Source organism: Bubalus bubalis, chromosome 9, assembly GCF_019923935.1.
Source record: "Bubalus bubalis isolate 160015118507 breed Murrah chromosome 9, NDDB_SH_1, whole genome shotgun sequence".
NCBI classification, from domain to species: Eukaryota; Metazoa; Chordata; class Mammalia; order Artiodactyla; family Bovidae; genus Bubalus; species Bubalus bubalis.
In genome coordinates, this window is record NC_059165.1 from 94,579,564 (window position 1) to 94,592,074 (window position 12,511).

The 12,511-nt window shown below is 45.8% G+C and overlaps 1 protein-coding gene and 1 long non-coding RNA gene across 2 annotated transcripts; both read left to right on the plus strand.

Moving 5' to 3' along the window:
* The first annotated feature begins 5,804 nt into the window (after positions 1-5,804).
* Positions 5,805-9,116, plus strand: CD209 (CD209 molecule). The gene is made up of 8 exons (XM_006046751.4): positions 5,805-5,960; positions 6,110-6,184; positions 6,301-6,390; positions 6,660-6,749; positions 7,020-7,097; positions 7,331-7,482; positions 7,967-8,079; positions 8,691-9,116. Exons 1-8 carry the CDS (start codon positions 5,921-5,923, stop codon positions 8,830-8,832), a joined length of 780 nt encoding a protein of 259 aa, XP_006046813.1. The 5' UTR covers positions 5,805-5,920; the 3' UTR covers positions 8,833-9,116.
* Positions 9,117-9,412: 296 nt separating this feature from the next.
* LOC123335253 lies at positions 9,413-10,973 on the plus strand. The gene is made up of 2 exons (XR_006553657.2): positions 9,413-9,473; positions 9,554-10,973. It is a non-coding gene; the product is annotated as an uncharacterized LOC123335253 (long non-coding RNA).
* Positions 10,974-12,511: the final 1,538 nt, after the last annotated feature.

Consider the following 12,511-nt stretch of genomic DNA (forward strand, 5'->3'; position numbering starts at 1 on the left):
ACATTTGCCAATTTTTGGTCTAGAAGGTTACCTTCTGAGTGAGACAGCTAGGTTCAAATTTTTGAACCTGAATCTTGTCCTCTTCTCTCTTTTTCTTGTTGTTGTTGTTCAGTCACTCAGTTGTGTACGACTCTTTGTGACCTCATAGACTGCAGCACACCAGGCTTCCCTGTCCTTCACTATCTCCTGGAGTTGACTCAAACTCATGTCCATTGAGTCGGTGATGCCATCCAACCATCTCATCCTCTGTCACCCACTCCTTCTCCTGCTGTCAATCTTTCCCAGTATCAGGGCCTTTTCCAATGAGTCAGCTCTTTGAATCAGGAGGCCAAAATATTGGAGCTTTAACTTCAGCTTCAGTCCTTCCAGTGAGTATTCAGGACTGATTTCCTTTAGGATTGACTGGTTTGATCTCCTTGCTGTCCAAGGGTCTTTCAAGAGTCTTCTCCAACATCACATTTCAAAAACATTAATTCTTTGGAACCCTCTTTCTCTTAGACTTCTCAGTTAAGAGATGCAAAGCTATAAATTCTCACTCCACACTCCAATGGGTATTTTTTGAGCTGGTTTGAATTGACGGAAACAGCGATGAATGAAATGAAGTGCTTGGGATTTCACTGGTGATCCAGTGGTTAAGACTCTGCTTCCAATGCAGGGGGTCTGGGTTCCATGACCAAAAACTAAAAATAAATAAATAAATAAAAACCTATATAAGAAAAGAAAATGATGTGTTTTCATGGATTAAACCCCAGCATTTATAAGCTGATGGATCATGGACACTTGATATGACCTTTCAACCTCTGTATGTATGTGTATACCCAGTTGCTCAGTCATGTCCAACTCTTTACAACCCTATGACTGTAGCCTGCCAGGCTCCTCTGTCCATGGGATTCTCAGGCAAGAATACTGGAGTGGGTTGTCATTTCCTCCTCCAGGGGATCTTCCCAACCCGGGGATCAAACCCACATCTCTTTCACCTCCTGCATTGACAGGCGGATTCTCTACCACTGCACCACCTGGGAAGCCCTTGGATCTGTTTGCTCATAGGTAAAATGAGGGCAGTAGTAGCTGTGTTGTGGAGATTTGCGGAGATCGTGTCTGAAAAGCATTTAGCACAAAGTAAGTGTTGAAAGTGTGATGACAGGATTTCCACTGGTGAGAATGCAGAAATTTCCCAAAGACCCTCCTTTCTACAGTGATAACTAGAAGACCCCACACTTTTCAATAGGACTAGTCAGAGTGGTAAATGCAAGGAAGCCTGGAGGAGCTGGGTTTCAGAAATAAAAATGAGCCCTTCAGGGACTTCCCTGGTGGTCCAGTGGTTAAGACTCTGTGCTTCCATTGCAGGGAGTACAGGTTCAACCCCTGGCCAGGGAACTGGGATCCCACATGCTATGTGGTGTGACTTTTTTTTTTTTAATTAACAATAAAAAAACTCCTTGTAGGTGAGCCAACAGCAGTTGCAGCTTCTATACCAGAGGACAGGCAGGCACAAGCTCTGGGTATGGACAGGCTTACATGGATGGAGAGGTGTTTTGGGGACAAGGTAAATCAGCCAGTTCTTAGATGATAGAAGGAAGCATTCAAAATGGCGGCCACTAGAGTGTTGGAGTCCCGACTTGGGGAGGAGAGCATCCTAGTGGAGAGATGAGTGGTATGCGATGTCAGAGCCCAAGTGAGGTAAGAAGGACAACAACAGGAGGGCCTGTCTTCCAGGCTAGAGGGGGTCAGTGCCCAGTTCATCTACACAGTATAAGGATTGGTGATGGGAAAATGAGGTTGGCTATACATATGGTGGGATTGATGAAATAAGTAAATAAATGCATCCAGGATAATGGGAACCAGGTTTCCCACCATCAGAGAAGAGTGTTACAAAGAGGAATGGAGTGGGAATTCCCTTGTGGCTTAGGTGTTAGGATTTCAGGCTTTCACTGTCATGGCCCCAGTTCAGTCTCTGCTTGGGAAACTGAGATGCTGAAAACTGTGTGACCAAAAAAAAAAAAAAAAAAAAAGAATGGAGGGAAAATTAGAAATGAACTCTACTGTATTTAGTGTTGGTGTGAACTCATGATTTTCAACATATGTGTGTGTGTGTGCTTAGTCACTCAGTCATTTCCATCTCTGTGATATATAGAGAGAAATATGCCAACAAAGGTCTGTCTAGTCAAGGCTATCGTTTTTCCAGTGGTCATGTATGGATGTGAGAGTTGGACTATAAGGAAAGCTGAGTGCTGAAGAATTGATGCTTTTGAACTGTGGTGTTGGAGAAGACTCTTGAGAGTCCCTTGGACTGCAAGGAGATCCAACCAGTCCATCCTAAAGGAGATCAGTCCTTAGTGTTCATTGAAATGACTGATGTTGAAGCTGAAACTCTAATACTTTGGTGACGTGATGCAAAGAGCTGATTCATTTAAAAAGACCCTGATGCTGGGAAAGATTGAAGGCAGGGGAAACAGGGGCCAACAGAGGATGAGATGGCTGGATGGCATTACCGACTCAATGGACATGAGTTTGAGCAGGCTCTGGGACTTGGTGATGGACAGGGAGGCCTGGCGTGCTGCAGTCCATGGGGTCGAAAAGAGTTTGACACGAATGAGTGACTGAATTAACTGATAGAGAAATAAATGTGCATGTATCTGTTTTCTTGTCTGTCTACTCAGAGGTCCTGGGATCAATGACACCCTAATAATAACGATGCACTCAACACTCAGGTCTTGGTTTCTGAATGTCATTCTCCACTTAAAAGCAACCGGGTCTCTTTAGGAAAATGGGTGATTTCAGGGTTTGGGCAAGGAAAGTCTGATCAGCAAAAAACTGATAAGCACATGTTGAATGGACACAGAGCCAGAGTGAAAGGCTCCCACTAGCCAAATCAAAGACACTTTAACCATCAAAAAAACAGAAAGAAAGAAAAAAAAAAAAAAAGAAATGTCAGCAAAAATGGCAGAGTAAAAATTTTGCCCTTCCATGAAAGCAATGGAAAAACTGAAGAATTTGTCAGAATCAACACTTTTAGAACACTGGCAATCAACCAAAAGCTTACAGTAATTCAGGGAGTATTTAGACAAGAAATATGGCTGAATCTCAATAAATAACAGTGAGCTTGGTGGAATTTTAACTCGCCCTAGTCCCATTCCCCACTCTCCAACACAGAAATAGCTTTACAGACTCACAGACATAGAGAATAGATTTGTGGTTGCCAAGTGGGTGGGAAGAATTGGGAGTTTGGGATTACCAGATGCAAACTATTACATATAGAATGAGTAAATAATAAGTTCCTACTGTAGAGCACAGGGAGCCTTATTCAATATCCTGTGACAAACCATAATGAAAGAGAACATGAAAAAGAATGTATATATGCGAATAACTGAACCACTTCGCTGTACAGCCGAAATTAACACAACATTGTAAATTGACTATTCTTCGATAAAATAAAATTTAAAAACAAGATAGCCTTAAAAAATAACAGGTCACATTTCTGGTACAGGAAGAAAAACGGAGTCAGAGCTCTTAAAAAGCCCCGTTCCCAAGGAAGAGTATTACCTGATCTATCTAGTGGTTCCCTGGAAGACCAAAAGATTATCTTTCATTGACTTCACTCGAACTTGCCCAATGCTAAAAACCCCTCCCCAGGGGCTGTCTGTCAAATATTTTAACATCACAGCTCCCTGCGGTGGTGGATAACAGCTGGGACAAATAATAACCTAACCAAACAGTCTTAAAAAGAAAAGTTAAGGAATGAGATGTCCCTAGGGACTTTGAAAGGGCTTTCCAGGTGGCTCAGTGGTAAAGAATTCACCTGCCAATGCAGGAGATGCAGAATATAAGGGTTCAATCCCAGGGTCAGGACAATCCTCTGGAGGAGGAAAGGCAACTCACTCTAGTATCCTTGTCTGGGAAATCCCATAGACAGAGGAGCCTGGTGGGCTATAGTCCGTGGGATTGCAGAGTTGGACACGACTGAGAGACTGAGCATGAACATAAGAGGCTTTGAAAAGCTCCAACATATTCCTGGGAATCTGGAAGGCCACATGCATGTGGAGGGCTGTGTGCATACTCAGGAAAGATCTGACAAGTTCCTAAGCTCTTAATTCTGGCTGACTTCAAGGCTCCAAGAAAGCGGGAAGTGGCAGCTAAGGCTGGGTTGCAAGTTTCCTGACTGAGTGTTGACTGTGTGTCAAAACATACAGAGATCCTGGGTGAAGACTGGGAGACTTTTAGTTTCAGATTTTCAAGGAAGTTTGTTCAATCACTTGCTAAACACCAAGCTAAGTAGAGATTTAAGTGATCGTACATGACAGAGAATAGAGACTTTGCAGAATTAATTCAGAAAAATCATTAAATCAACAAGAAACAACTACTATGGAAAATCACAATGGCAACAAACCTTCAGAAGGAGGTAGAATATGATATCCATAGTTGCCATATTATATTACAAGGTATACCTTGGAGGTACTGTGAATTTTGGTTCTAGCACAATACAGCAAATACTGCAATGAAGCAAACCACATAAATTCTTTAGTTTCCCATTTTACGTAAAAGTTAACACTGTAAATCAATTATTATTCATTTTTTTTAAAAAGAAGAAATTATTTAACATGAAAAAGATAGTAACAAAGGAACCGAGGAATAAAAGGGAAATAAGACATATGAAAAACAAATAGCAAAATGGCAGATAGAAAGTCTACCATATCAGTAATTATGTTAAATATAAAAGGGTTAAATTCTCCAACTAAAAGGTAGAGATTGACAGAAAGAATCAAACAGATGATCCCATTATATGCTGTCTACAAAAGACTCACTTTAAGATTAAGGGGAAAAGGATAGTTGTATATACTCAGTTGAATCAGATAGGGTCAGTATAGAAATAAATTGGAAGTTCGATACACAAAGTTTCAAAGTGACTATCTATATTATATTTAGTAGTTACAAAGGGGGAAAAAGTAACTGCCCTGTGTAGTGGTTAAGCAGGGATTCAGGGGTCAACTCCCAGCCCCACTGCTTTTGAGCTGTGTGACCTCAGGCAGTTCCTTACCCTCTCGGTTTCCTCATCTGTAAAGAAGGATAGTAACTACCTTTCTCATAGGGCTATTGTGAGAACTGTTAGACCGCTGTGGTTAACGAGTCTGGATTTATTACTGGGGGCAGTGAGGGAGAACACACACCAAGGAGAATGGTTGGCACATGCTCAAGTGCTGTTATTACTGAGTACTCATCATTAGAACAGGCAGTTTATACCCATTACTAGTGCACTGTATTCAGCCTCATAATTATAATGTGAAGCAGGATTGCTATCATCCAGTCACTAAGTCCTGTCCAACTCTTTGTGACCCCATGAACTGTAGCACGCCAGGCTTCCTTGTCCTTCACTCTTTCCCAGACTTTGCTCAAACTCATGACCACTGAGTCAATGATGCCCTGCAACCATCTCCTCCTCTGTCACCCGCTTTTCCTGCCCTCAGTCTTTCCCAGCATCAGGGTCTTTCCCAGTGAGTCGGTTCTTCGCATCAGGTGTCCAGAGTGTTGGAGCTTCAGCTTCCGCATCAGTCCTTCCAGGGAATATTCAGGGTCAGTTTCCTTTAGGCAGGCCCGTTGTCCCATTTCCCAGGTGAGGGAACTAGGGCTCTGGAAACGTGAGGCTGAAGGTACCAGAGTTGGACAGGGGTTGGAATAGTGCCTTCTGGCTGCAAAGTTGACTGCCCAGCCTCTGCCCCGCCCGAAGTGACCTCTCTTTAGTTGTGTCAGCCGCTTCACGGCTCCCCAGATTTTTCTGAGAGGAAGTGTTATCCCTATCGTGTTCCTCATTCTTTGTGAGTTGAGAAAGAACAGGTCTGAGGAGGGGCTACAGAGGGAAATACATGAGGTTATAAAAACCATAGTCCAGAGAAGTGTTGGGAAGAGGAACAGAAAGGGGAGAAGGATGGCAGAGATGTATGAACACAAGGAGCCAGATGACTCTGGTGAGGCTGGGCCCCCAGTCTGGGGTGATAGTGGGGATGACAGGGCCCCAGGCTCCTGATGGTGCTGGGGCCTGGCAGCCAGCTTGCAACTCTGAGAGCAGGGCTCAGCAGACTTCCAAGTTCAAGTGCGTGTGCTCTGTTCTGTCCAGAGGAGGAGACATTTGGGGGCCAGAGACTGGCTGAGAGACACCCTCGACCACTACACAGTTTGAGGAGCTTGCCAGGTACAGGAGTGCTTGGTTCAGGAGCAGGCAGCTGGGGGAACGGGGGCAGGCAGGGGGTGGAGTGTGGGCAGAGTCTGCCCCCGGCCCCAAGCCCCAACCATCTGCTGGTCCTGCAGAGTGTCTGACCTGGGGCCCTCTGCTTCTCCTGCTGCTCCTCTTCGTCTCACTGGGCTTCTTCACGCTCCAGCTGACCACTCTGGTTCAAGGTGAGTGAGCATCTAGGGGCTTAGAGTCCTCGGTCCCTTTGGGTTTTCTCTTTGGGATGGGCTTTGCCCTTTTCCACAGTCCCTAGACCTACTAGGGCTGGGTCGTGCGGGCTCTGTATCACCTTCTGTGTGACCATGTGCCAGTAACTCTCCCTCTCTGAGTCTGCTTCCTCATTTGAAAGGTGGTTCATCCTCCTGGTGGGGAGGCCTTGAAAGCAGATTTGGCTCAGGGTCAGTGCTTAAAGAGGGATTTCTCTGCTCCGTTGTAGTTTCCAGGATCCAGTGTCTGCAGAGAGATTCGGGAGACCGTGAGAACAACAGCCTGGATAAGTGGCTGGACACCAGGTTCCGGAGTCTGAGTAGGGAGGGGGCTCTGGGGCTGTATGGCTGTGGACAAGCCACCACTGCCAGGGGTGGAGGAGAGAGGGCAGGAATCAGGGAGGGGATCGGACCCCTGCAAGAGGTCCTGGTGAGCTGGCGATGTCGGGCAAGTCACTCTCTAAGCCTCAGTTTTCTCGTCTGTATGATGGGCTTTCTGGGTCACCTGACATCCACGCATGATGTTCTCATGGGGCTCTCTGCACCACATACACAGTAGGTGTTTAATAATTGACGTCCTCTCCCTCCAGCTGAAGTTGCAGAGAAGCAGATGCAATCAAACCTGGAGGAGATCCTACAGCGCCTGACCCGGATGAATGCCACCCTGGGTAAGGGACCCACACCAAGGTCAAGAGGAAGTCACAGGATGGTGGGTGGGGGCTGGGCCACACCTGCTGCAGCTGCCAGGCTGAGGAGGGCAGAGCAGAGCTGGAATGTTCCTCATGGGTTTCTTGAGGAACTGAGCTGACAGCTGAAGAGAAGGGTCTAGCCCTGGGTTCCGAAGATCTGGAGCCTAGGAGCCAAGCAACCTCTCTGTCCCAACTCCACTCCTCTTCCCCAGCTGGCCTGTGCCATCCTTGTCCTCAGAATTGGGAGTTTTTCGATGGAAGCTGCTACTTCTTCTCCTGGACCCAGAGTGACTGGAGATCTGCCGTCTCTGCCTGTCTGCTTATTGGGGCCCACCTAGTTATCATCGAGAGTACTGAGGAGGAGGTGGGCTGGGCAAGGTCCCCCGAGAGGCTGGGCCATATTGCCAGGTCAAGAAAGAACCTTCTGCCTCCCTCTTCTGCCCTCTGAGAGATGGGCAGCTGGGGGTGTGGCAGGGCGATGAGAGGTGAGATACAATCAGGGAAGGCTTCTTGGAAGAGGAATCATAATGGACTCAGGAAGGTCATGTGAGAGAAGAGCATGGATGAGAGGAGCCCATGTATGGATAGGAAGGGAATTCAGAGTGCCCTTGAGGCCATATACAATGCATGTTAACTGAGACACAAGTCATATCCACATGTGTATTACATTAACACACATCCACAGCCTCCATGCACATGTTAACACATACAACTTGAGTAGGGCCTCTAGGCTAGACTGTGAGAAGAACTTCTGTGGGAGGCAGGGGACCATGAAGATGTGGGCAGACATGGGATGTGTGGCGTTCAAGGATCTTCCTCCTGATACCCCTCTCCCCACCCACCCCCAGAAATTCCTGAACTTTTGGTATCCCAGAAATAATAAACCCACCTGGATCGGCCTCAGTGACCACCACAGTGAGGGTTCCTGGCGGTGGGTGGATGACAGTCCTGTCCAACTCAGGTAACCTCCCAGTGACAATGCCCCAGGAGAGGTGGGCAGGAACTCCCGACCAAGGGTGCTCAGACTCTGGACTGGAAAGCATCACCTGAGAAGCCTGGTGAAGATGCAGGGTCCTGCCTTCATCCGGGGGTAGGGGGTAGGAGCTGGGTGGGAGTCTGATTCTATGCGTCTAGGTGCAGGCCCAGGAATCTGCACTTAATTTTGGGTTAGTGTCATCACTCAATCGTGTCAGGCTCTTTGCAACCCCATGGACTGTAGCCCACCAGGCTCCTCCGTCCATGGAATTCTCCAGGCAAGAGTACTGGAATGGGTACCCATTTTCTTCTCCAGGGAATCTTTCCAACCCCAGGGATGAAACCTGGGTCTCCCACATGGCAGGTAGAGTCTTTACCATCTGAGCCACCGGGGAAGCCCACATTTAACTTTCCCAGAACTGATTCTGGTGGATGTGGTGTTTGAACCCACATTGCAAAAACCCTGCCTCCGAATTCCTCACCAACCTCTGGCTGGTACTTGGCAATTTGCTGTCAAAGTCCAGGGACCAGCCCCTCCAAAATTGGGGGTGGGCACTGGGTGGAGTAGGGGTCTCATTAAGCTGATGCGATTCACAGCTTCTGGAAAAAAGGGGAGCCCAACAACCACGGAGATGAGGACTGTGTGGAACTCCACAACGATGGCTGGAATGATGGCAGATGTGTTACAGAAAACCCCTGGATCTGTGAGAAGCCCTCGGCTCCCTGCCCAGACCTCTGAGGGCTGCTGCCTCCACCATCCCACCTCGCCCCGCCCCGCCCCCGATCCCGCCCGGTTAGCAGAGATCAGCCAACTGGAACATGCACTCCGAGGTTCCTCTTGGGCCCCACCCCTTTCTGTTTTCCCCTTTGGTGAATGCCCATCCCCTTAGTATTCAGAAGACTTTGAGATTCTCTAAGACCAATCTCTCCACAAGCTATAGACCATTTTTCTTCATCTATCGATAGGCTCAGCTCCCCCCTCTGTCCCAGCATGATATCCCCCTAATAAAGTCATACCTTGCATTATGTGTCCCATTGAACTTATTTTTGTTCCTTTGCCACTGTTTGAGTCACTGTAGTTTGATAATCTGTTTGATGCACCGGAGGACATTGTCTTTTTTCAATATGCTTTTCTCTTTTTTTGTGTAGTTGATACCGTTTTGTTTTGTTTTTTGACTGCACCACATAGCGTGTGAGATCTTAGTTTCCTGACCAGGGATGGAACCTGTATTTCCCTCCCTCTGCATTGGAAGCATGGAGTCTTAACCACTGGACTGCCAGGGAAGTCCCCCAGATACAGTTTTTATTGAATTTAGTTACATTATTTATGTTTGGCTGTGCTGGATCTTCGTTGCTGCATGCAGGCTTTCTCTAGCTGTGGTAAGTGGGGAATGGGATCGGGGGGTGCTACTCTTCATTGCAATACTCGGGCTTCTCATTGCAGTGGCTTCTTTTTGCAGAGCTTGGGCTGTAGGGCCCACAGGCTTCAGAAGTTGTGGCAAACGGGCTTAATTGCCCTTCGACATGTGGGATCTTCCCAGAGCAGGAACTGAAGCCCTGTCTCCTGCATTGGCAGGCAGGCTCCCAACTACTGGACCACCAGGGAAGTCCCCAGATAGAGTTTTGAATCAGTTTGTAATTTTGGTTGGGAATGTGCATATATACAATATGTATATGCTTATATGTGTCTGTCTAGCTATGTGTTCATTTATTCATGAACCAATTATTATTCAGGTACTTTAGTTTAAAAAATTTATTTTATTAATGTGTAGTTGATTTACAATGTTGTCTTAGTTTCTGGTGTACAGCAAAGTGATTTTATGCATATATATTTTTTGTATTCTTTTCCATTATGGTTTTATTACAGGATATTGAATATATTACCCTGTGCTATACAGTAGGATCTTGTTGTTTATCTATTCTGTATATAACAGTTTGCATCTGCTAATCCCAAACTCCCAGTCTATCCCTTCCCCACCTGCCTTCCCCTATTCAGGTACTTTAAAAATGTCCTTCAGTAAAGTTTTATGATTTTCTTCATATGAATCTGAAAAAACCCACTATTTCTAGGTGTGTGTTTTGGCTTCCCCAGCGGCTCAGATGGTAAAGAATTGGCCTGCAATGTGGGAGACCTGGGTTTGATCCCTGGGTTGGAAAGATTGCCTGGAGGAGGGCATGGCAACCCACTCCAGTATTCTTGCCTGGAGAATCCCCATGGACAGAGGAGCCTGGCAGGCTACAGTCCATAGAGTCCCAAAGAGTCGGACATGACTGAGTGACTAAGTACACATTGGCTTCCTATTGGTGCTGCAACAAATTATCACAAACTTAGTGGCTTCAGACAACACAAATGTGTTATCTTACGGTTCTGGAAGTCAGAAGTCCAAAATGGGTCTCGCGGGCTTGAAATCAAGTAGGGCTGCCTTCCTTTCTGAATATTCCTGGGGAGAATCTGCTTTCTTGCCTCTTCCAGTTTCTAGAGGCTGCCTGCAATTGTCTGCTGGGGGCTCCTTCCCTCCATCTGCAGAGCCAGCCATGACTCAGTCTTTCTTACCTTGTGTGGCTCAAACACTGCTTCTTCTGTTCCACATTTAAAGGACCCTGTGATTACATTGGTCCCACTGGATAAGCATAGGATTCCCAGGTGACTCAGCGGTAAAGAATCCGCCTGCAATGTAGGAGACGCAAAAGACGTAGTCTCGATCCTTGGGTTGGGAAGATCCCCTGGAGGAGGGCATTGGCAGTCCATTCCAATCCCATGGACAGAGCAGCCTGGCAGGCTATTCCATAAGCTCGCAAAAAGTTGAACATGACTGAAGTGACTTAGCACACACACCCACTGGATAAGCAGTCTAAACTCACTATTTTCAGATAAGTCAATTAAAGACCTTATTTCTATCTGTTACTTAATTCCCACTTTTCCATTTCTCACATCCCCACTGCCTTACTCATGCCTCTCAGGTTCATCTCCCAAATAAACCACACCTGAGTGTGGGGTCAGCTGGTGGGCAACCACTAAAGGCACAAACTCAATAGAAACGTTATGCTAAGATAAAATTTATGAGTGAAATAAGCACTGGAGTGCAGTTATTTATTTTACTTTGTACTGTGAAATGATTTTAAAACTTAGAAGAAAAGTTGGGGAAATAAACACGAATTCCCAAATACTCTTCATCCACATTCCACCAATGTTAATATCTTACCAACCACAGTATAATGATCAAACCCAGGAAACATCATGTTGATACACTATTATTAACCAAAGTACAGAACTTATTTGGTTCTTTTCCTGGCTCAGGATGTCAAATCGCATTTAATTGTCATTTCTTAGTCTCCTCCAATCTGTAATGGTCTAATCTTATCCTGACCTTCATGCTCTTGTCATTTTTGATGAGTGCTGGTCAATGTTTCTGTACACTGTTCCTCAGATTGAGTTTGCCTGGTGTTTCCCCACCACCCTCCTGTTTGTGCATTTCATGCATGCTCAGGTGTGTCTGGCTCTTTGCAACCCTATGGACTTTGGCCCGCTAGGCTCCTCCATCCATGGGATTTTTCTAGGGAGGAATACTGGAGTGGGTTGCCATTTCCTCCTCCAGGGGATCTTCCTGATAAAGGAATTGAAACTGCATTTCCTGCATCTCTTGCATTGGTCCGCAGATTCTTTAGCACTGAGCCACCTGGGATTGGGGCTTCCCAGGTGGCTCAGATGGTAATGAATCCACTTGCAATCAGGAGCTGCAGGAGATAGGGAAGATCCCCTAGAGAAGGGTATGGCTACTCAGGCCACTATTTTTGCCTAGAGAATCACATGGACAGAGGAGACTGGTGAGCTACAGTCCATGGGGTCCCAAAGAGTCAGACACCACTGAGTGACTAAGCACAAGTTTGTGCATGTGTACATATATATATATACACACACACACATAGATTAAATTCCTTAATTTCTTGTACATGTTTGAAAGACAGCTGGGCTGGATATCAAATCCTTGGTTCATACTTTCATTCATTGAGTAATTTTTAATGTTCCTCCATTGTTGTATTGCTTTGAATATTAGCTTTGAAAAGTCTAATACCAGTATAATTCTTATGACTTCATAAATTTCTTGATTTGGAAGACCTTAAGAATTTTATCTTAATCTTCAAAATCAAGTAGCTTTTCCTATGTCAAATAGACATAGGAATATGCCTCAGAGTTGACTTTCTGGGCTACTTTCCCAGGTACCTAGTCAGCCCTCTCAGTGTGTAATTTCAGGTGATTTTCTATTTCAGGAAAAATTTTTATTATGATTTTACTTTATTCATCTGGCTGTGTTGGGTCTTTGTTGTATCATGCAGGGTCTTTCATCGCAGTGCACGGACTCTCCAACTATGGCTTGTGGGCTCAGTAGTTGTAGTGCCCAGGTAGAGTTGCTCCAAAG

Excerpts from the sequence above, each read along its gene's own strand:
- CD209 (XM_006046751.4), top strand. The coding sequence starts at position 5,921 with ATGGCAGAGATGTATGAACACAAGGAGCCAGATGACTCTG. Across the intron at positions 6,750-7,019 it reads CACCAGGTTCCGGAGTCTGA|CTGAAGTTGCAGAGAAGCAG; the intron begins GTAGGGAGGGGG and ends CTCTCCCTCCAG. Across the intron at positions 8,080-8,690 it reads GACAGTCCTGTCCAACTCAG|CTTCTGGAAAAAAGGGGAGC; the intron begins GTAACCTCCCAG and ends TGCGATTCACAG.